The 22,862-nt window shown below is 43.9% G+C and overlaps 1 protein-coding gene across 1 annotated transcript; it reads right to left on the reverse strand.

Moving 5' to 3' along the window:
• Positions 1-6,403: 6,403 nt before the first annotated feature.
• On the reverse strand, positions 6,404-16,289 carry LOC119152899 (platelet basic protein-like). The gene is made up of 5 exons (XM_037398710.1): positions 16,190-16,289; positions 15,936-16,062; positions 15,700-15,845; positions 6,633-6,759; positions 6,404-6,491 (listed from the first exon to the last, which is right to left on the reverse strand). The coding sequence occupies exons 1-5, from the start codon at positions 16,263-16,265 to the stop codon at positions 6,404-6,406; spliced, it is 564 nt and encodes a 187-aa protein (XP_037254607.1). The 5' UTR covers positions 16,266-16,289.
• Between the last annotated feature and the right edge of the window lie 6,573 nt (positions 16,290-22,862).

The following is a 22,862-nucleotide window of genomic DNA, read 5'->3' on the forward strand; positions in this document are numbered from 1 at the left end:
CCAAAACTAATGCTGTAATGAGTCAGGCCAGTGCAGACAGGAGCAGGGAGATGTCACACCCTCTAAGGAATCTTTAGTGTTTTATTATTTTCCAGATTTCCTTTTCATTTCCTCATCCTTCTTCCTCTTCCTTTTGGTCTGGACTTGTCCAGCTGCTTTCCCCTTTGGATCAGTTTATCTTATTAATCTCTTCAGCTGTTCTAAGAAACTATTCATACCAGCACTTTCTGTGGAAACTACCTGAGCACTTAGATGGGAAGCAGAGCACCCTAGAATTACAGACCTCATGTGAAGCCTGTGCAAGGAGGTAAGAATGCTACAATTAACTTCGTGGAGGTTTTGATCTAAAGACTTATGCAAAGGCTTTTAATGCAGAATAACTGCTGCTTTATTTCTCATTTCATTTCTTATTAACTGGATCCATTTCAGAATGCTGACCTGACTCCTTCACAGATAACTCACAACCTTTGCAGTGACCACACTAAGTCTTTTGAATGCAGAAGTCTTGTAGTGTCCACTTGCTCCTGTTCTTCATAGAACATTTGCTTCTGTAATTCACTGAGGAAGAATCATAAAGCAGCTCACCTTATTAAAACCTCAAGATAGCCGAAGACAGCACAGATTGCAACATAAGGATGCAACATTCTGTATATGGCTTTACAAAGCACATTTCAGCTGGTCTGGTCTGAATGTGATCTCACCCTGGTGCTCTACACTCATTGGCATCTCCCACAGAGATGCTTAGTTGATGACCAGTCTTACATAAACTTGGCATTAGGAATGAAAAGAATAATGCTGGGACAAGAAGTGCAGAATTCAGACTCTGCAGGTACCTTCCGGTAAAAAACTGTGGCAGTACATGGATGATGCTATATTTCAGGCTCCTAAATAGCCCTATTGGCAGAGTGGTGTAACATATGTTTTTATGCTGGCACCATTTTGTATCAGTGTTAGCAAGTGTCTAGGTTGCTGTGGCTAATTCTTTTCATTCACCACACCAATTTACTCAGCGCCAATATTATCTCATAACTTGGCCTTGGTTTTTGGTGGTTTCAGCTCAGTGACAACATTATTACATTACTCAGAATGTGCAGATGGAAAAGATGCACTGAGATGGTGACTGTCTGAATGAGGACAATTTGTTTTGTACTTATCATTGGCTTTTTATGAAGCTGGATCAAGAAAATGCTTCATGAGAGGTTAAAGTTGTGCAGATACTCATGCCAAGATGAGCAAAGCTTCCCAGGAAAGACTGAATATAACACTGCTATGTTATGCTGGGATTCATAATGATGAGCAATTTTTCATTGCAATTGCTAGTCAATCACTTCAGGAAATCACAGGGTGGAAGAATTCTCTCAATTTGATTTGAAAATTCCTATTGCTGTTTTTGAAAAAAAACCAACCCAACAAACCAAAAAAAACAAACAAACCAAAACAAATAAACACTAGTCACTGTGTTTTGCTTGAAAAGATTTGTCCTTAGGGAAGATTTTCATTTCCTCCTCAACTCAAGATGGAGAAGAATATTTTAAAATGTCAATGAAATACAGAGACAAAACTGTTTTTTCAAATAGTTTAAAAATTGACTAAAAAGAGAGGTAAGTCTACCTGTGATGCTTTTAACACCTGAACTCTTTCGTGTTTAAAGGGACTGACCTTTAATTAGGTATCTCCTGTCTGTTACTACTGCAAGCAAAATATATCTACCTGGGGAAATCCCACTTCACTGACTGCCAGGAACAGAGGACAAAGCAAGAGGCCATCAAATGCTGAGTCCTCATTCACTGTAAATTAACACTGGTAGATGTGCATGTTAAATTGGGTGGTGGTTCCAGGAACAAGGAAAACCCCTTCATATAAGGGGAAGGAGCTTCTGAAAGGGTAGGTTTTTCTGTGGTTTACTGGACATGATTAGTTCAAGCAGAATTTATGCGCCAGTTCTGACATGGTTCTGATACACAGGAATGGCGTAATCTTTCAAGGCCATAGTTAGTCTTCCTCGTCATGCTGTCAAGTTTCTAAATCATCCATCCACAGCGGAAATTAGTTTCCTTTTATTTTATGCTGACATTGCTATTCCTGTGGTCAATCTAGGGTATGAAATCAGCAGCGTGAGGATCAGAAGGTTGACTCAGCATACTTTACAAAACAAACCGCTCTGTTTTATTGCCTTCTTATTTCATTTGGAGTATAGGGGAGATTTTTTCAGCTGCTTGCAGAATGCAAGGTGACAGAGGCCTTACTTTCTATCCTGGAAAGGCCGTGATGTTCAGGGCCTTAGGACAAAAGAGCAAAAGAGCAGAACGGCAGCATCACGTCTCATTACACGTTCATCTAGAACAGTATCTTGACACTCATAGTGACCAATAATGAATTCTTGGGAAAGAACAGGGAAAACATATAATTTACACTATTACTTTTCCTCTATATTTTGCCAGATGCCAGGAATTTGAAGTTGAGGAACTTCTTGAGCAAATACAGCATCTCTGTGTTGAATAGGCCTTACAGGATTTTCCCTCATGAATTGGTCTACTCACTGCCTGAACCCCTGGCAGTGTTTAATATCCACAAATAGGTGTAGCAAAGAATCGCACAGTCTAACTATTTAAGAAGAACACATTCCTTTTGTTTCTGCTGAACCTGCCATCTACTACCTTCATTTTTTGCCCTGTTTTTCTTTTAGATTGGAATTGGTGATTGACCATTCCTTCTTCTCCTTAAGCGTGCCATTTACAGCATTACAGAATTTTGTCATGTTCCCTCTGTCATGTCTTTTCCAGGCTAAAAAGACCTATTCTGCTTACTTCTTTCTTATACTGTAACTGTTATTGCCTTTGTTGTTTTCCTTGGAACTTTATCTTGTTCTACTGTACAGATGCCCTTCCTCCTCCCCTCCTCCCTATTTAGCTGGATCACCTCCCATGTCCTTTGGAACTTGGATATTTCAAAATTGTTAGGGTGGTTCAGCTTGTGGCTTTTCTCATTTTTAGTATGATACCTGTCTGATGGTGAAATGCCATCAGTACTGCCTCTGCTGAAATCCACTCTTATGTCTGGACAACTGTCTACAGTGCAATTAAACTGCCATGCAAGCAACTATAATGATCCCTGGTTTTGAAATTAGGTATCATCATTTCATAACAAGATCAATATTTTACCTGAAATATTAATTGTGTTTGAGAACCATCTTGAGAAAAATCAGCATGAGCCAAAGAAGAAAACAATATGAGAGTGATTAGAAGACTGAAGTATTTATATTTTGCAAAGGGATAAAGGGTTTATGCTGTCCAAAAGGACTATAGGGAATTTTTACAGAGACATTATTGAGGAAAGAAGGAAAGACGTATTTATGCAAAGGTACTGCAGGGGGAAAACATTGGGAGAGTTGAATTAATTCTGGGCAAAGGTAGACTGGAAGTTAGAAGAACTTTTTAAGTATTTAAGGAGTAACATTTCTGCAAGAATTTTTGCAATGGCAGATATGAGGGCATGAACCTTAAATCTTTTTGTAGGTGGCAAGACTCTGAGCATGTTTGAAAACATTAAGGGTACTTCATATACATTTGCTTCCCATTTCATTTATGAAAAGGTGAATTTGTGGCTTCTAAAAACCTTTTTAATGGAAAATTCTTTGTGACAATGATAGCTTGGTGACAAAAGCAGAATTACTGTGACTCCACTGTTTTAAGTTTAGAGGAATAGTTTATATGCAAAGACCCCAAACCCAGTTTTTAAACACTGAAATCTTACAGGATTTGCATCACTTCATTGACCATATTGACTTTAAGAAAGTTTTTTACTGATATAAAGAAATTCCTTTTTTCTCTTTCTTTTCCTTTTTAATGCTGTCCTCCCCCCCACCCCCGCACCCCCTGTCTTTCAGTAAGAATCTCTTTTGGTTAATGTTTCTTTATTTTGAAAACTACAGCCCTTTTAAACTAGACAAAACTGTACTTCATAGCCCTTCAGAGTTAAACTTGGAGATGATTTAGTATAACTACTGAATCCTTGGCATTGCTAAACTTGTGCAGGTGTTTCCAGCTGACCAATGCAAGGTTAGGTTTTGGTTAGGATATTGCTTTAAATGCTTCTGCAGTTAAGCACCCTGTAAAATTTTGCCATCAGATACGAGAGTCTGCTAGTGTTGTGACAGCCTACTGAGCCCAGCAGTTTCTGTTGCCAGATGAACAGTCTGTGCATGGAGAGCAGTGAGGATATACAATGCTAGAGTGAAATTATGAATACTCTGACCCTGGAGGCATTTAAAGGCTAATGGCATTTTTATGCAGCTTTCTCTTGCTTGCAGAGATGCCTCTTTCCTTTACTGATGCCGTTTCTTGGATGAACTGTAATACAGATACCATAATGAGTGACAGCAGGCACAAAACAGTGAGATTAATTTACAAACATCAAAACCAGACAAAAATAGCTTCACTTTTAGTGGAAAATAAAATAATTGTTTTCTTTTTTTTTTTTTTTTTTCTTTTTTGTTGAATGTTTGATTCATTTGCACTTGGGGGAAGTCCCTTGAAACTGTTCTAGGATAAGTTTGCCTGGATAGCTGTTGTGTGTAATTTATCTCTGAGGAGTTGCACCCATCCATAGACACAAGAGAAGCTTGTCCTAATGATCATTGTGTCTCTTGGGCAGACCAGTTGACGCAGGGCAGTGCTGAATAACACTTCTCTGTTGCTTCCAAGACTGTTCTTCCAGAAAGCCTAAACATTGCCCTTGGCGATGTGGAGCTGAACGCAACCCTGAGGAAGCCTGGATCAATATACTTGTTTGAAAAATATGACACATAACGGTTTGTTTGTTTTAAATTACTAAGATCTATCAGGTAGGCCTTGTTTCTGCCTTGTCCAAAGTTCAACTAAATCTAGTGTCCCTGTATTCCTAGCCCTGCTTTATGGTGGGAAAATTACTTGGGGGGAATTAGAGAAATCTGGGACCTAACAGAAGCATAGTATCACAGAAAGCTTTTTAGGGTAGAATACAGCTCTGCCTTTCAGGACGGCTGGCATGCACGGAATCTACATCACCACAGCTCCCCAGACAGTGCATCCTGCCAGCTCAGCACATGCTGACGGGAATGACAGAGGGTGGAGCGGAGCAGAGACACCGCAGCCAGGCTCTGTCGTGCTCCCTGCAGCAAGAGGAATCTGACGGTCTGGTAAGCTTCATAGCAGTTCTCACATGAAGAATATATGAGATGATGTCCATTGCTGAACTGACCATTGTGGTGAAATTACTTTCCTTAAATGAAACAATCTCATTGTAATACTAACACACACCTCCACCCCAAAGTTACCTGCCTGCACCTCACTGGGTACGTGATAGCAATCAGTAACAAAAATATCTATGACCAGAGTCACTCAAGCTCCACCTAAATGCAAAGAAAATGGACTGGTCCTGGACTGAAATAAATCTAAAATTGTTGTCTAAACTCCTGAAATACCACACTTCAATTTAGTGTCACAAGGTTAGGTCAAGCTGACGCACCCTCTAAAGCTGTAAGTTCTGGCTGACAAGCTGATAAGGTGTCACGACCCCCATACATCAACAGAAACTTAGTTGAAAGTGGGACAAAAGTAACTGTGTTAGTGGGAGATCGTGACCCTCAACTCAAATAGGCCATCCTGGAAAAGGGCAAAACCCCTCTTGGAGAGCGCGTGGCGTTAGTGAAAAACTTCAGCAGTGCTATCTGAGGGTGTGCACTAATTTACGTTGGAAGCGAGAAACTTTTAACCAATCTTGAGTATGATAATGAATATGCAATGTACTATGAAATATAAAAAGTGGACAACTGAGGGGAGAAGTTAGGGGAGACTCCATCGTAACTTCTGGGAACAGTCGATGGGCTGAACCTGTCTTCTACCCCCATAGGGACGCCTGCTGGGTGAGAACTTTATTCTATGCCTAACTCATGCTAGCTGTTATTAAGTGTATTGTTTTAGGCTTGTTTTGCAGTCAGTGTATAATCACTGGCAATCTTTGAACTTTACTCTGTCACAGACTTGTATTTTGTATAATAAAAATCTTCAGCTGAAGTTCATTTTGCGTAAGTTTCCAGAGATTTGAGTAGTTGTCGTAAGGGATTTGTCTCAGTGACGCTGTCAGCGGAGGTCCCTGAATAGGTTAGTTGAATCGCCCTCCAGTACAATGGGCTGTCAAAACGTGCGTAGTAGAAGGGTGGTCAGACACAAACATCTTGTCTTTCTTGGGAAACTGTCAGGCTGATCAGGTATAAACAGTTTGATGAAACCTCCTTTCTTAGTGTGACAACTATGCAAATGGGTCTCAGAGGAAAAGCACTGAAGATTGCACACATGTTGATGTTTATTCTGGAAAAAATATGCCCTTTGGTAGAATAATTCCAGTTACTAGGTAATCCTGGCAGTTACCTGTGTAGAATCTTGTTAATTAGCATCTTCACCCATTTGGCCTGGGGATCTAAACAGATTTGCTGGCTGTTCTTCAGTGTTGCTCTGCAGTGGAACAAGCATTTCACTTTAATTAATATTGGCAACCTGAGGAGGTCAGAGGAGGACATAGACAAGCCTGAGGAGTATAAGCTAAAGGGCTGCCAACTTTTCAGCATTCATTAGCCATAACTTCTCTTTACTTACATGATTTCCACAGTGGCACAGTGTGGGCCCTTAGGAATGATTTCTACGTTGGCCAGGTGCTTTGGCAACATCAATCCTGTGACAGTCTGGATGCAGTGACACCGCAGCTCCGCTGCCAGCATCCTCTCTGTGAGGAAAGGAAACGGAAGCTTATAATGTCTACAATTGAACCAAACTGACAATGAAAATATTAAATAGAGAAAGCAGAAGGCATAAAAAGTTCATGCCTCAAGGTACAAATGGATTGTTATTTATGGGTTTAAGGTAGTCCCTTTGCTGAGCAAGAACAGGACATTGGAGATCTGCAGACTTTGTACAGATAACGATTTATAAGTTCCCATTACTACTACAATTACTTTGGCATCCCACAACATCAAGTGCAGTGAAAGGCTACTCTAAGTGTGAGGCTCCTATCTTATAAGAGGAAGAAAAAGCTAGATGAAGAGGCTGACAGCTACTCCCCCTGAATGCAACCTGCAGGTGAAACCTGTTTGGGCTAAAACACTACACTGATACTTGGTGTGAAAAAGCCACAAAAACATTCAGCTTAGAAGCTTAATCAAGGTGCTAGGAAAGGTGGAGGGGCCTCTGAGGAAGCAACTCTGGGTGAGTACTAGGAGCAAGAAACCCAACAAGCTTTGGGAAAGAGCTTTTTGATTTTTTGATTAAATTACGTCACACACTGTGCAGCACCCAGCTCCATGGACTGAATTTGCTGTTGCCTGACAGTCCTTCCAGACTCACTTCGACCCAGTGAAGAAAAAAAAAAAAAAGTTATCCCAGCTTCAGGGATTGAGTACAGAGCACCCAGAGAGGTGATGGCAGTTATCCAAGATCACAAGCTGTGAAGCCCAGGGCTTTCCCAGCTCCATGCACTGCAAAGACTGGGATATCTTCCTGTTCTCAGGTAAGATTATCACAGGTTAAAATGCACAGTCACAACTCTCACATTTATCCACTTTTCCTGCTAAGGCAAGCGACATCTTCAGCTTGTAATTCCTGACAGTTGAACTGTGGAATATATTTGAAAGTGGAGATTCAGTGCTTTGAGGGCAGTATCAACAAGAAGCAAGGACAAGCTCCAGATAAAGGGATGTGGGGTGCACAGACACTCTTGCTGAGATGAGTGGGGCTGCAGGAGCCAAAATCCCAGTCAGTTGATCAGTCCTCTCTTGCTGTGGGTAGTCCTGACATCCCTTAAGACCAAACAGCAACCCCCTTGACCTCACCCTGTGCTTATTCTTGTACCTTGATATGACCATCCACCTATTTCCCTTCTTCAGTTGTCCTCTGCTCAGCTGAATCTGCCAGTGCTTCTTTTGGCTGACCAGCACCCTCCCTACCTATCTGGCAGAAAGCAGAAAGAAACGCACTTGAAAGTCAAGCATTGGGAAGCACAGAGCATCACAGCAGAGCAGCAACATCCCATCTGCAGGCTAAGAAAAAAAAAATGAGATTCCCAAAGGCTGTGCCAGGGCTTCGCTGCAGGTGTGTGTATTGATACAGGTGGCCTGTTAGACAGTTGTCCATCCTGGAGGTTGGTCACATCCAGCTCTGTTCTGGCTCAGGAGAGACTGCAGATGTAAGTCATCCCAACATGAAGCCAGGACATAGTAGGAGCAAGCATCCACATTGTGCTGAGAATTGGAAGCATTCCAGACCCCTAACTTGGCATACTTTCTGCCCACAAAATACTTTTTGGAATTTCCCAGCAGAATTTGGGGTTTTTTACCCTCATACTTCTCAGGAAAGAGCTCTAACAGACAGTAGTTTATTAGAAATAGATGATTGAAAGTAAGTTGAATATTCCAAGCTTGCATCTCAGCACCTGTTATCATAAAAACAGCATGAAAAGTGATAGCGATGCAATATGCCACACAGTTACTGCAGACTATCATTTCTGAGTCCCTGGTTGTAATCTCATTTTTCTCAGAATATTTAAGGGACAAGTTCACCAACGTCAGTGAATGTCCACTAGCAGAAGAATAATAGGAGACAAGAAATAGACCCACTCTGACAGTGTGACTATGTTTTTCTTGGCCTGCTGCCTCAAAGACACTTTGAGTGTGGAAGTCCTGCACACCTTGAAAACACTCTGTGTAGCTAAACCACATGTTAGAAGAATTGTAATACAAAGGCAAATAAATGGAATTTTCTTACCAGGAAAGTTGCCCATGAAGGAGAGAATCAGGAGGGAGATTACAGTCTTGCTATCCATGACTGCTCTCTGTGCCTTCTTATGGTGAACTGAAAACAAGCTCTGCTGTGTCTTCAGACCCACAGGGGACTGCTGACACTCTTCTACTCCAGGATTTGCTTCTCATGCACATGTACATACAGATTAAATTACTCTCTCTCCTGCCTTTTGCCACAGCCAGAGCAAGTAGTGGGAAAATCTGAGATGAAACAGCTTGTGCTAGCACACCTGAAACTGAGCAGTAAGTTGGAGACACTCCGTTTGCTGTGATTCCTTCTTAATTCCAAGGAAACAGTAAAATACGAAGAGAGAATAACATGCTGGTTAAAGCAGTGAGAGACATATTAAGCATCATTGGTTGTCATAATTTATAGCTCAGTACTTGCTTAATTTTCTCTCAGTGCTGACATACAAGACAGAATCATGACATATAAGAATCGACTTAATAGAACGTTGGCAAATATCTAGGTAGTAGTGTTATTTGGATAGGGCCAGGAAGTCAGAGCATTATCACCTTAAGATAATGAACTTTAAGAATATCTTACATACACTGACCTGCTATCCCATATAACACGCAGCACACTCATGGGCCAGAGCGTGCCAGGGACTCTTCCTGTCCTGAGGACCCACTTGGCTGTAGAAACTTTAGCTGTGTGGATGAGACATGCCATGCCACATGCTCTGATATCCAGAAAACAGCCCGTGACCTCTTGCATCTTTTAGGATGTTTTTGAGGAGGTTTGAGTTTTCAACACCTGTGAATATTAGGCAGTGTTTTTAGAAGGGGCTTAAAGCTGTGCTTTAACTTTGTCATTACAACTCCCATTCTTTCAAAAGTAGTAACGTGTGGTTCAAGATTTTTTTTAAATGAGGATTTGAGTGACTTGTGCAACACCACACACACAAAAATACCCCACCCAAATCACTGTGGAAATGCTGGGAACAGCTACTATCTCCTCATGCTCCCATCTATGCCCTTAGCCCTCTTTGCTTTTACTCTATTGTTCTCAGTCAAGGACAATTTAATTCCTTCTTGCAAGTCCCTTCAGATTTGCAGGCACAAAGAGGCTGCCTCTTATTATGCTCTTGCATTTAACTCTGTTGAATACATCTCTTTTTTCAGATCTTTTCTTCCCACTTCTTTCTACGTGTCTTTCCTGAGATGAAAATTCAGATTTATACTAAAAAAAAAGTGTGTATTTGCCACACTGCTGATCACTGTCCCCTGGCTTATGACCAGACATGCACGCTGCATGGTGCTTTTGATTCCAGTCCAGCCCTGCCTTCTCTTGTAATGCATTGCTGATGACTTTTAATATACCTAAAATGTTGTATTCAGAATCCAGTCGATGATACAGAACCGTTTTGTGCTGTTATGCAAGAGTGGTAGCTCACAAAATGAACACATATTTGTGGTTTTGTGTGTATATTTGCATATTGTGAAATTGTAATTTCATGAAATGACTAAACTGTTGGTAATTTTAGAAAATGACTGAAAAAATAGGTAAAAGTGCTAAGAAGCACCTAATTACAATATTTTTTATTATTAACTCAAAAGTACAAGTAAGAATGTTTTTTCCAAAGCATGTATTATTTAGAAAAGCACTTCCTTTCAAAAACAGTAAAGTTTGCCACTCTACAGTTCTAAGATTATTTTCACAACTGAGCCTATTTCATGAAACAATGGGAAACTTTAGGGGTTTTGTGAGGTGCATAGATCACTCTATCGATGGCTACTGCAAGGACCGGGATAAAAGACTTGTTCTATGTGTATCTGTATTTATGTCTTTCTGAGAAGTTAGTAACATTTCCTCCAAAGTAACCTTTCAGCTTTGGTCCATATGTTAACTTGCATAGGGTTTGACTTCAGTCCGTTGTAAGTAACATGAAGGCACATGTTTTTGCGTTCTCAGCAGGTCTCAGCTGATCTGTAATACTTGCATTTTTGTAATCAGTGGAGGAACCTGCTCCTCCTGGTCCAGCATCTGCAGCCCAATGGGCTTGTTTCCACCACCTGAACATTTGTAGTCGCAAGCTTGCCCTTAAAGGAGAACAACTATGGTGCAACGCAAGGCATAAACTCTGGGACTGGTAAAGGACTTGTGCTCTGAGACCAGCATAGGTATATCCTATGGAATTCCCCCACAAACAGGAAAAACAACGAGGTTGGGCTCTAGGCATATAGTGACAAATGGCATCAATGGGATGGTCAGGAGGGTAGATTTGTGGTTTCAGCACAATGATGAGGTCCAATGGAAATGTGAACTGCATTGGTCCCATCTTGGGAAGAGGCAGCTATTTTTGTGGTAGAGTTAGGATGGTTGAAAAAGAGCTGGACAGTAGAGGAAAGGAGGGAGGGAAGGAAGGAGGAAAGGAGGGAAGGAGGGAGGAAAGGAGAAGCCAAGTGCAGCTGGTTCTGCAGCCCAACACGGTGTGACTAGAAGTGAGACAGAAGAGGGCTGAGGTCATTTGTGATCATGCTTCCTTTTTGGGAACTTTTTACTCTGCTTGGAGAAGTGGGAAATCCAGTAGACTTGCTTCAGCATCTGGATGAATCTCATCAGAATCTGCCTAGAGCAGTGAGGTCTCATTGCACTGTGGTGTAATGGGTCACGCTGTTTCTCTGTGTGTCTGCAAGAGAGCTGACATTGCCTGTATGGCAGGAGCAAGTTGGCTAGCACGGGTCCAGCCGCAGAGCTTTGGTAGCCAGACATGTTGCATATGCCTGGGTTCAAAAGTGACCTACTTCCTTGAATTCCTGAAGGGCGTTTTGAACAAGGAGATGCTAGTCCATTAGAATGCCAGGAAAAAAGGCGGTCAGGCTCTTGTTTTTCTCTGTCAAGTATTGCCTAAAATGGCATTCATTGGAGCTGTTACTATGCAGAAGAGGATGATAGTAAAGATAGCCTTCTGCCCCTACAGATGCTGGTAACCCTAAGCTGTGCGATACCGAACCGACCTCCAGTCAGGGCACATGGTTTCTGTGCGGATCTGAACTGCAGGAAGGTTACCCGGATAAGAGTCATTCAAGGTCTTTTGAGGATTTTCTAAAAAGAAAATTACTCTATTCATCATTTCGACTGTTGGATAAGAAGCTCACATGGGAATTTGTTGCTGCAGTTTTAGATAAGGGCAAGGACACGTAGCTAATCACCAGCACCGAGTGGGAGCTCGTTGCAGACCTCTCCATTACAATGAGCTGGCTGAACTTACCCTGCAGTGGGGGTATATGCAGTACGGGGCAGGGCTGGAGGCCAAGCTGTGCGTGCAGTGAAGGGGATCACCAGCTCCTCAATGCACAGGTCTCAGTCAGGATCACTGTAAGGAGGACCTCTGGCTTAGGTGCCAAATGGCACAGGAATCTAAACACACATGAAAACAGCTCCCATAGAGAGGAAAAAGAGTGAAGTTTCTCTTTTTCTGGCTAATAAAAAGGGAAATATAGTCTGAAAGAGGGCAAAACATTGAAAAATGCAAGGAGAAAACTGCGTTAGCATAAATTTTGAGGAGGAAGATGTTCTCGGGGAAGACAGTAAGTAATCACTCCACCTCACTGAGTAATGTGGACTATGAGGGAAAACTGAATTCTTGCCTGACAAATAGTGTCGTACTCATTTGGAAGCTGCTGGTTTTCCTTACAGCCAGATTTCACTGCATGACTGAACCAGTAACACTTGTCATTTAAACACCTTGACCTTCTAGGTAGTTCACATCATGACCCAGTGGAATAGCCAGCTGGGTATACAGCATCTATCATTTGAGTCATTTTGTGATTTCATAATATGCAGCTGATATAACTAGATGTATGCATGTGTGTGTGTGTGTATATGTAGTTGTCGTATTATAAACCCCACCCTTTGATAGACATTTTATTTATTTAATTATATACATATATGCGAGTAACCCCTCCCATTCTCCATTGCTTTTTGGCATGTAGCTTTGTCCAGCTTATACTTCCTGAATTTCTTCTCTCTTTAATGTTTGCAAAGTTGACTAATTGGATTCACTGTTATCCTCAGACGCGGGATGTCTTTTTAGCCCTTCACTACTCTAAACTTCTGTACTCATCTGATGGATAAGTCAGGCAAAAGAAATTATTTTCCCTGGAAAGGTTTTTAATATAGTAAGACCTTTTCCCTTCAAGAGCAACAGTAGTAAGATGGTATCACTGCAAAAAAAAAAAAAAAATTCTCCTTTTCTGAGTGATGCAACACTTACACCTGACCACAACAGCCTAAATATTGAACTTGAAAATTCTGGCATTATGGAGAGAAAAAGCTATTTGATACATCAAGAACTTTTCAAAATTCAGTAAGATTTTTCTCTGTGTCCACAACTCAAAAAAATAATATCCAGTTACTTGCTAGGTGATGAGGAAAATATAAGGAACAAGGAAAATCCCTGTTCATATGCATTTGCTTTCCAATGATTTATCTCAAAGAAAAGCTAGAATCTGTGATGAGGTTGAGCCAGCTTTTTCAGGTGCCACAGGGGAACAGTGTATGACTCTTAGCCATGTCAGTAAGGCCAGGATAGGGTCATGCTTTCAGATAAGGTTCTAGTGAGTTTCATGAGCAAACAGCAATTGATTTTTCTGTCACTAAATATGTATTATGTATCTAGTGACTGAAGATACTGTTTGCACTAGAAATGTGCACTAAAAAAGAATCTAGACATGGAGATTCTTTGCTTTAGAAGGTGTTACAGCTGGGACCAGAACAATTTCTTTTCCTGGAAAATAATTTTCTCTTGTAAACTGTCATGGTTTCTTACCGCAGCAGACAGTATTGCTCCTTCCCACCCAGCAAAACATGTTTAACTTTAAACACAGCCCCACTCCAAGTTAAACCAGAATACAAATTCCTGCAGATTGCAGGGGCTTACTTGGATTCAATACAGCCATCCTGAGGTTAATCTCTCTTCACCTCAGCAGCTCCAAGTAAAGGGCTTAAATAATGTGCCTCTGAATCTACACGCACATTAGCTCAGTAGTAAGTGTCCCCGAAACTTCAGAGCAAGCTGGACCACAAGTCTGCCTGGGAGCCCCTGGCCAAACACAGAGGTTACTGCTTCCCTGCCTCCCAGCCAGCCAGACTGATGCAGGTACGCAGGGCCATTTAACATGGAATTCACCAAAAAAACAGCGTATTTTCCAAGAAAATATTTTTATTGCATTATATTTTGTTACATGATCATTTAATGATAAATCCACCTTTTTACAGAAATACATTTTTCCAAAGCAGAATAAGGGAAATTACTTATTCTAGATTAATTATGACAGTATGTCATACAAGTAGACATAAAATGTCTAAGCCTCTTCAAAACATTTATTGTTCCTTTAAATCTTGTGTATAAATACCAAATAATTAATTGTAAACTCATTTAAAAACAAACAACCCAACCCACCCCAACATTATCTTTTAGAAACCAAAACAATCTCGGCATGAAATCATACAATTTCATGGAAATTATTAAACTGTCATAAGTACTGAATGGAGTGAGACATCACGAACAAGCTTTCTGTAATTTCATTGTGCAGTACCTTGGGCAAAAAAATTCTGGGCATTCTACAGTAAAGGCTAGGAAGTTACAGCGGGGAAAAAAGGTTGAGCAAAACATTCTGAGCCCAAGGCTCGTTTAGGCACCTGAGGCAGCAGACTGAGCTTGGCTGCACAGTCCTGCACTTGCTTCAACCAGGATTCCCATGTAATCCTGAACGGGCACTAAACCACCAAGTGCCAGACAGCGCTGACACAGAGCTCACTCGCTGTTCCTAACGGAAGGATTACCCACCGCCATCGGCACTGCCCCTCAAACCTCTGCCCATCAGACTCTCTGCAGGCATCTGCACAACAGTCTCCACGATGGACCCATCTTCTTTTCGGATATTAATGCTATTTATAAGAACTCGTTGGCAGATAGTATTTGGAGAGAAGGAGCCTGCACAAAGGTGGGGCTACTCCGATTGTGAGAACCGCAGCAAGGTTGCCGAGAGATGACCAGCAAAGCCTAAGCCGTCTCATCAAACGGATTCGATCAATTAGCTCAGTCAACACATATGTAGGAGTAGGCAATAATAAATACAAGGGGAGGGAAGGGGAACGTCTTAGAGGGATTAAACATAGAACAGCTAGTCTACAAACTCATCAAAAACAGGAATCCAGCTATTATCTTCTTCCAGCATCCATTTCCCAGTGCTTTCTGGCAAACACAGGCAGCTTCACTCGGAGCTGTTCTTCCGTCAGAGCTGGTTATGTGAACTGCAACAGGCAGAATTCAAATTATAAAGGCAGTCAGGAAATCTTTCCTTACGCATCCCTGCATGCCCCAGATACAGAGTCTCACAGATGTGTCTTCTGGAAAAGGTGCCTGATGGTGCTGGTGGGCCACACTAGCCTGGTACTACAGCTAGATCTGCATCTAATCAAATTTATTTATATTACATATATTTATATATGTATAAAATCTAATTCATGTGGATATTCTACCTGACCAGCTGGGTTTTCTCTTCCCAACAAAGAAGCCACTTCTTTGGCAAGTTTGTGGTGTTACTGGACGGATTTCCCCTTCAAAATTAATGGCAGAACGTGGCTTTTTATCCCTGTGACACCCACAGGAGTTTCAAACAGCCAGAAGTGGTCCCTGGCCTCCCGAGGGGCTCCCCACGCTCACCCCGGGTAGCTGGGGTGCAGGGAGGTGGGCTGCGGGGGTGAGGGGTGAGGAGAGCGGGGTGTGGGGGAGCGGGGTGCTGGGAGCAGGGTGCGGGGTGCGGAAGAGTGAGGTGCAGAGCGGGGGTGCGGGGAGTGGGGTGCGGGGGTGAGGGGTGAGGGGAGTGGGGTGCGGGGGAGCTGAGGGGCTCCCCGCGCTCACCCCGGGCCCGCTGCAGCCGGGGCAGCCGCCGCTCGCTGCCGCCCCCCCCTCCCCCGCGGTACCTGTGGTGGATCCGGGTGAGGATGAGCTTGACCCAGGGCGCGGCGGGGTCCAGGCAGAGCGTCTGTCCCTGCTTCGTCGTGGCTCTGCGGGGCGGGGGCGGCAGCGGGTGAGGCCGGGCCGGGAGCGGGGCCGGGGTGCGGGAGCGGGGCCGGGGTGCGGGAGCGGGCACTTACATGACCTCGGGCACGGCGCAGTGCGGCCCCTCGGCGAGCAGCTGGACGCGGGCCAGGCGCCGCGGCGGGATCACCTGGGACACGGTGCGCAGGCAGCGGCAGCGCAGCTCCCCGGCCAGCGGCGCGGCTGCGGGCGAGAGGCAGGGGCTGAGCCTGGGCTGCGGGCCCGCCGCGACCCCCGCCCCCGCCCCCAACGCTAACCCGCCGGGCCTAACCCTAACCTCAGCCCGCCGGGCCGGCCCGCGGCCGCTTACCTCGGCAAAGGGCGGCCAGCAGCGGGGGGAGGAGGAGGAGGAGGAGGAGGGGCAGGCGGCGGGGGTGCGCGCTCATGGCTGGTGCTGGCGGCCGAGGTGCTGCGGGAGACGGCTGGGCCGCCCCGTGCGCCGCCGGGGCTTTTATCCCCCGCCGGGAGCCGTGGGGCAGGAGAACGTGATTCACACGCCGACACACATCTTTCTCCTCCCTGCACATCCTCGGGCGACCGCTGCTCGCCCTCGTCCCTGCTTGTGACCCGCCAGGCGGGCACGGCACGGCACGGCACGGCACGGCAGCCCGCAGGGTGCGGGAACGCGCTGCGGGGCGCGGTGCCCTGCCCCACGGCTTGTGGCCGCAGATGCGGGGCAGCTGCCCCGCACCCCAGGCACGCCGGGGGACCGGCGGCGGGAGCTTCCCGGGAACGGACTGTCGGGTGGACGCCAGAACTGGGGGATAAATGTAGCCCAGCCCCAGTTTTCTTGGAGTTTGTGAGCCTGAGAAATGCTAGCGGAAACTGAGACATGCAATCCTTTGTCTTCTGCATCTGGGATCAAGTGCACATTTAATTTTAGCACCTGCGTTTCCCTGCCAAGCACATGTAATTCCATTGCAGATTTAGTTATCAGATGACAAGCAAAGACCCCTGAACGTTGTGCAAAGCAATGAGTGGTAGGGCCCTCTCCAGCCAGCTGGAAACATGTCGAGGCTTAAAGTCTGCCAGAGGAGCCGGGGTGCCTCTGGGCAGCAGATACAGCCCAGAGGTGCTGCAGCCATCCCACCCTTTCTTCCCAGCCTTTAGGGATCATGCATTGCTTTGTTTTGTCCTCCAGCTTTTCTTTGGACTGCTGTTGTGCTTTCTGGGGCAGAGTGATTAATTTTTTTCCCCTAAGCTCTTTCCAAAGATGTAATAATTGTGTTATATTTTTTACTTTGGTCTGGGCAGCAAAAGAACCAATTTGATATTAGGCAATCGACACCTCAATTCTTTCAACTTGGGGCAGGAGGAGATGGCAGCACAGACTAATTTATTAATGCTGTGTCTGCAAACTTGTAAATCAACTCTCTGCTTAATTGCAAAATATTCCTAGGAAGAGGGAAGCTGAGAACAGAGATAATTTTGTATTCAAAATTTCCTAATAAATTTCCCTGTGCACTGACCAATTTCATCGTCTTGCCGTTGATAAGCTGACTTTTCTCCCCTTGGAGCTGGGTGTGCACTCACCAATGTGGTCATTGCCGTTGCACTCTCTGTGTTCCTAGGTCTGCCAGATCTGTAAGTTTGCAGGCAATTGACTTATTTCTCACTTTTGCCACACTGCCGGGAGTTATGGTAGCACTAAAGTAACCAGAAGGGGAAGATCTCAGAGCAGTGGTGAACTGTATTTCTCTTCAAAGTGCTCGCCTGTCATCGTGCTCAATCTGCCAAAGGCTAGGGAAAAAATGCCTAATTCCTTCCTGTCTGCACTTACTTCTGCCTCTCTCATGAGATTCCTGAAAGAACTAGAGGTTCTAGCCCGATAGGTTAAGTACCAACGATGAAATGCTAGCCTGGATGCTGGTCCTTGCTCCACAACACCAAAACTCTGCTACAATCCTGCCTATTGTGAAATTTCCTTAAGAGGTACCAAGGGAAAAATGGCATTTTCATGCTGAGAGTCCTCTTTCTTCAATACAAACGTATTCAGAGTAGAACCTGAGGTGATATGCTGGGTGTGCCCAATGCAAAGGGATCATAAAAACACAGATGAGCTTTCAAATGTAAGGAATATAGTCTCTGTGAACTCTTTTCTGACTTTTTCCCCCCTATACTTGAGGTTCCCTCTCTCGCTCCCCACAACATAAATTAACATTTCCGGGCTTGTGGCTGTTTACAAGATGGCATTATATGCTGGCTTTTGTTTATTTGGGTAGATCTTTCCTATGCTATCAGTTTGTTTTTCTTTTTGTGGCAATGCTCTGTGCTAACAGGCTTTCTGCTGTGCAAAGCACTGGCTCAGCAGCAGCCTGGCTCTGGGCGCAGTCGTCTTGGGGTTCAGGGTAAAGGCTTTGCTTGTTGCGTTAAGTCCTCACGGCACTGACGTCAATGGCAACGTAGATGAAGCCGGCTTTTCATCACTGATTTCAGCTGTCACTTTAAGTAGAACAGGTAGAGAAGAACAATTGTGGCTGACCTGCATGCTACTTCTTTTTTGAGGAATTTCTGGAGGGCAGCAGTGGCTGAGCTCTTAGGAAATTGCAATGGCTGGTACGTTAAGGGCCCATGTCATGGAGGAAAGGGATTTGTGTGTTAGGGAGTGGCCAGTGTCTTGTGGCATGTAGCAATCAACATTAAAACAGCATATTTTGTGAGATAATGGTTAAGTACTTCAGTGTTATCCAAGTGTCTCAGCAGGAATTTATGTCCAGGAATAGGCTGAGCTAAATGAACTATATAGAAATCTCAATGATTCCATTACTTTGGCAGTTAAACATGCAAAATGGTAAGACAGCAATGACAAACTCCCCATCCAGTGACAAACTCCTCAATGGGCCTTCTGTCCTGTGGGTTTCAAACTGTCAACTCCAGCAACAGGATCTTAAATTGTATTACTTTCTTCTGCATTCTCAAACATCTGGAAAGCCACTTCATAGTCTTTCTGGTCTACAGTGGGAGGTTTCCTAACAAATAATTGAAAAGGCCTTAAAAAAAACAAGCCGCCTTCAAGTAAAGCTATGCTTCTGGTGAACTGAACTGAAAAAGTTTCCATCTTTTTAGTAGAACAGTCATGATTGAAATCTGGAGGACAGGTGTTCATGGGCCTTGGACATTCTCCTGTTCAGGGCTTATAAAATCAACTGGACGACATGCCCATGTTCTCTTGGGCGTAGCATCATCTCCCTGTGCTGATACTTTAATTTTTTTAATACTTTAACACTTTAAATACTGCCAATTTTTAAAGCAATCTTTTTTATTATTCTTCAACTAGGAAAAATTTGTTCACATACATTCATTTGCCTCTGACTGGTCTTGATGTAAATTATAACATGATTCAGCATTAATTCAGCAGAGAAGCTCTTAAGGTATATTGCCTTTAGAGGGAGATCAGTGCATTAAGTGGCTCATCACAATGAAATAATGTGTCAGGGGAGCAGAAAGTCACTGCAGAAAGAGATGAAGAAGCTCTGAGATTGCTTCACTATGCCAAAAAGGAAATACTTTTCAATCAGCAAGTGTGGCTTGACAAATGTGTAACATTTGCAGTGCTTATGAAGAACCTTTTTTGCTCAGTCATTTTCCTGTGATGTAATTAACCATCTTGTTTGACGTTGATAAGAACATTTATTGATGGCCTAGAATGTCTTCATTCTCTGACATGGCAAACTCCTCAACAGCTGGCCTGACCTAGAGTTTTGGGAAAGTCTTGTGCAAATACCTGCTGTACCAATAGAGCTAGAGGGACTGGAGACTCAAAAAAAATGTCTCGTGCCTGGGAGCATTGCTCAGTCACTTCCCTTTAAGCTGTGCTAGGCTAGCCCTACACATCTGGCTCTGTCAGTGTATGCTCAAAGCAGTGTTTAGGACCGTGTTTTAGAAAAAAAGGCAACAGAAAGTCAGATGAGCATCATTTATTCTGTCTCTGTCGCTGTGAAACAGGAACACCTCGTGCTGTTTGCACTGGTGCTCAGAATATCCTGCAACTATTCCTTTGTATTGGAGCCAGTACAGTAATCTTTAATGAAGGCTGTGACCAGGAGGCAGCTGAAATTACGAGTATGTGATCGACACTGTCACTTTTAGACAGACTCTCAACAAAGGTAAGAGGAAAATAATTCAGTATCATCCCAAAGGAATTAACTCTTTCAAGGGTTATGCCCTGGGCAATTAGCTGAATTTTGCAAATGGGATCAGCCCAACCTTCTGGCCAGGCTTTTCCAGCTACAAGGCGATTCCCCTCCCTTTCCTAATTAATACAACCAGTTGGCCACACTTGATCATTAGTTACTGGTGCGAGAGAAGAGAGGCTGACTGGTCCACTGCTGGTTGGTGTGATGAAAGGCCATAGGTATGCTCTTCTCTCACTGGTGCCTCCTGGAAGTAGGGATAAGAAAGGGAGGCAGATCAGATAATTTTCTTATGCCAATGATTATGAATCAGAGGAGCTCAAGGAGGAGTAACTTTAAAAGCATTTATCTGTGATGAGGTTAGTGTGTCAAGAGGTCTATCTGATGACACAAAGAACAGGAACACATGTCGTAACATAAGGAAAATGTGCTATCTGTGCAGCTCATCCTGCCACTCTGCATGGACAGTATTTGTAGGAGACTGAAGGAAGGCCCAGCGACAATAACCTCTCCTTGATGCTGACATGATAGACCTGACCCTTGATACCGCTAGGTGAGGATTATTGCAACAGATGGTTAAACTGCTTTGAGGAAACAAGTAGCAGGACTGATGAAACTGGTTTTCAGTGGACTCAAGTTTTGCAGTTGGATTCTCTGATGTCTAATCAGGTACACAGTCCAACCACAGAACTTCCACAATTGAAGTGCTCGTACCTTCTCTTTCTTTCTCCAGCATGTTATTTCTTTCTCCAGCCTTAGGTTCTCCAGCATGTTATGAAAGTGTGCTATGTGCTTACACTGCAGTCTTTTTCTCAGTGTGAGTGCAATGGTGATGTCTACAGCTACCTGTAGACTTTCAGGAGATGTCTAGAAAGTGAATATTTTTGACCCTAATACTTTGAAAATGGCCAACACTCAAAAGTTGCTGGGAGAACAGAGGAATACAGAACAATCAGGACAGCTTCATCACACAATAGACTTTATTTACTAAGAAAACCACGCTAGGTGCTGCCAAACAGATGTGGAACTGGATTTCAGTACTGTTCCATTCCTGGGCCATCATCCAAATAAGTAATCATATTTGAAAAACAGCTATGTAGACAGAAAATCCCCATGTTGTCTGTGGCAGCTACAGACATGTAGCAGGGGTAGTGTGAGAAGGACATCCTGCCATTCCATACCTATTTAAGTGTGTGTGTACTGAGATGGGTGGGGGTGGAGGTGAAAGAAGGATGATACTCAGATGAGGACAAAAATGCTGAAATCCTGCTGCTACTCTCAAAGTGAGCTGAGAATCACTGTCAAGCTTGTCTGTCCCTCAGTTTGTCCTTCAGAGTCTCCTCTGGCCACCTAGAAGTGCCCCGGTAGCCAGAGGATTCCAAAGGTGTCGGAGGGTGTGCTGGGGCACCAGATCTCCTCTTTGCTCCACCAAACAGCTTTGGAGATCTGCCTGCTTTGCTTCTCCGTTGTGAACTTTCTTATCTCCAGCCTTTTTTGATCAATATAAGTATGAGGAAGGGAGGAGTGTGCCTTCCTTTCCTATTGCAGCGGTGGGATTTGCTTGGAGCCGTGGCCTTGCAGCCAGATTTGTGTTAAGGCAGTGTGTGTGTGCCCCAAACAGGGACAGGAGCCTCAGTCCTAGGCACCGTGGAAGTATGGACCAAAGGGATTGTTCTTCTCCAAAAAAAGGCTTCTGCAGTTGAGTCACAACAACCTGTATGAACCGGGAAAGGCAATGGCAGGTGTTGCAAACATCATACACTGTGGTACGTCTGGAGGACTGCGATTGCACATCTGCAGAGTGGCTGTGTTACTGGAACAAGTCAGCAATTAGCAAAGCGAGTTGTGTTGACACTTTAAATAGCACATTCCCAACAATTTCCCTTTTATTAAGGAGAACATCCAGCCTGGACATGTTTTTCACAGAGGCTGGCAATTAACTTTATGAAGCCATCACAACTGTCACATGACTAGTATTTATTTAGAAGGGAGTTTGCCTGAGAAATAAATAAGCAGCAAGCTAATCAGGGCTGAAACAGGTAGTATCTCCCTTGCTTTACCCACAGCCTACTACCTCCTGCTGTGTTTTCACTGAGAATGTGTTAGAAAAATACAACTTGAAAATAGCGTTGCTCCTTTGCAGTAGGTAAAATGACAGAAGGGCGTCTGTAGGCAGAAAGAAGAGCCTCTTAGGCTTGAGAAACCCGGGACAATCACGTAGGTTTATATTTAAATCAGTGTCCGTCTGTTACTGGTGGTGAAGTTACATAATCTGACCTTCAGGCCACGTGGACCCCAGTTTGCTGGCTTCCTTCAACTTAAAGCAGCTCAGACCCCCTCCCAGCCCTCAGGGGTCTGCCCAAAGGTCAGGGTTTCTCCTACGCCTCTCCCGGTGGCAGCGCTAGCTCAGTTCAAGTACAGTGAGAAGGTGGAAGGGTAAAACGCCTTCTTGCAACCTTGCTAAGAAAAGGTCTAAGCCATTTGGCCATATGAAACCTGCCCTTTTCCTCATTTCTAAAGGAATCAGAAACTGGCACAAATATTTACTGGGATGTGTGGGAAAGAATTGTTTCATCGCTCCAAACCCTGTTGTCTCTAGCCCAGTTTTCAACTTCTAGGTGACTGCAGTGCAATGGGAGAAAAATGGAGCTGTGGTGCCGTTCACATCGGCTACCCAAATAATTTCATTTCCCTGCAAATGGGACCGAATAAAAGCAGCTGAGTCTTACTGCTCTCAGCCCAGAAATCCCATTAAGGCAAAGGAATGCTGAGGACTGTAGTTTTGGAATGATGAAAATATATTGATGGGCACAGCTTATACAAGGCATCAAACTGACAAGACTGGATGTT

Source organism: Falco rusticolus, chromosome 1 (genome assembly GCF_015220075.1).
Source record: "Falco rusticolus isolate bFalRus1 chromosome 1, bFalRus1.pri, whole genome shotgun sequence".
NCBI classification, from domain to species: domain Eukaryota; kingdom Metazoa; phylum Chordata; class Aves; order Falconiformes; family Falconidae; genus Falco; species Falco rusticolus.

Bases quoted from the DNA above. Each gene is read 5' to 3' on its own strand.
- LOC119152899 (XM_037398710.1), bottom strand. From the start codon at position 16,265: ATGAGCGCGCACCCCCGCCGCCTGCCCCTCCTCCTCCTCCTCCTCCTC. The intron at 16,063-16,189 runs GTAAGCGGCCGC...TCTCGCCCGCAG, and splicing joins GCTGGCCGCCCTTTGCCGAG to CCGCGCCGCTGGCCGGGGAG. The intron at 6,760-15,699 runs GTGAGCGCGGGG...CTTTCCTCACAG, and splicing joins CCGGCTGCAGCGGGCCCGGG to AGAGGATGCTGGCAGCGGAG.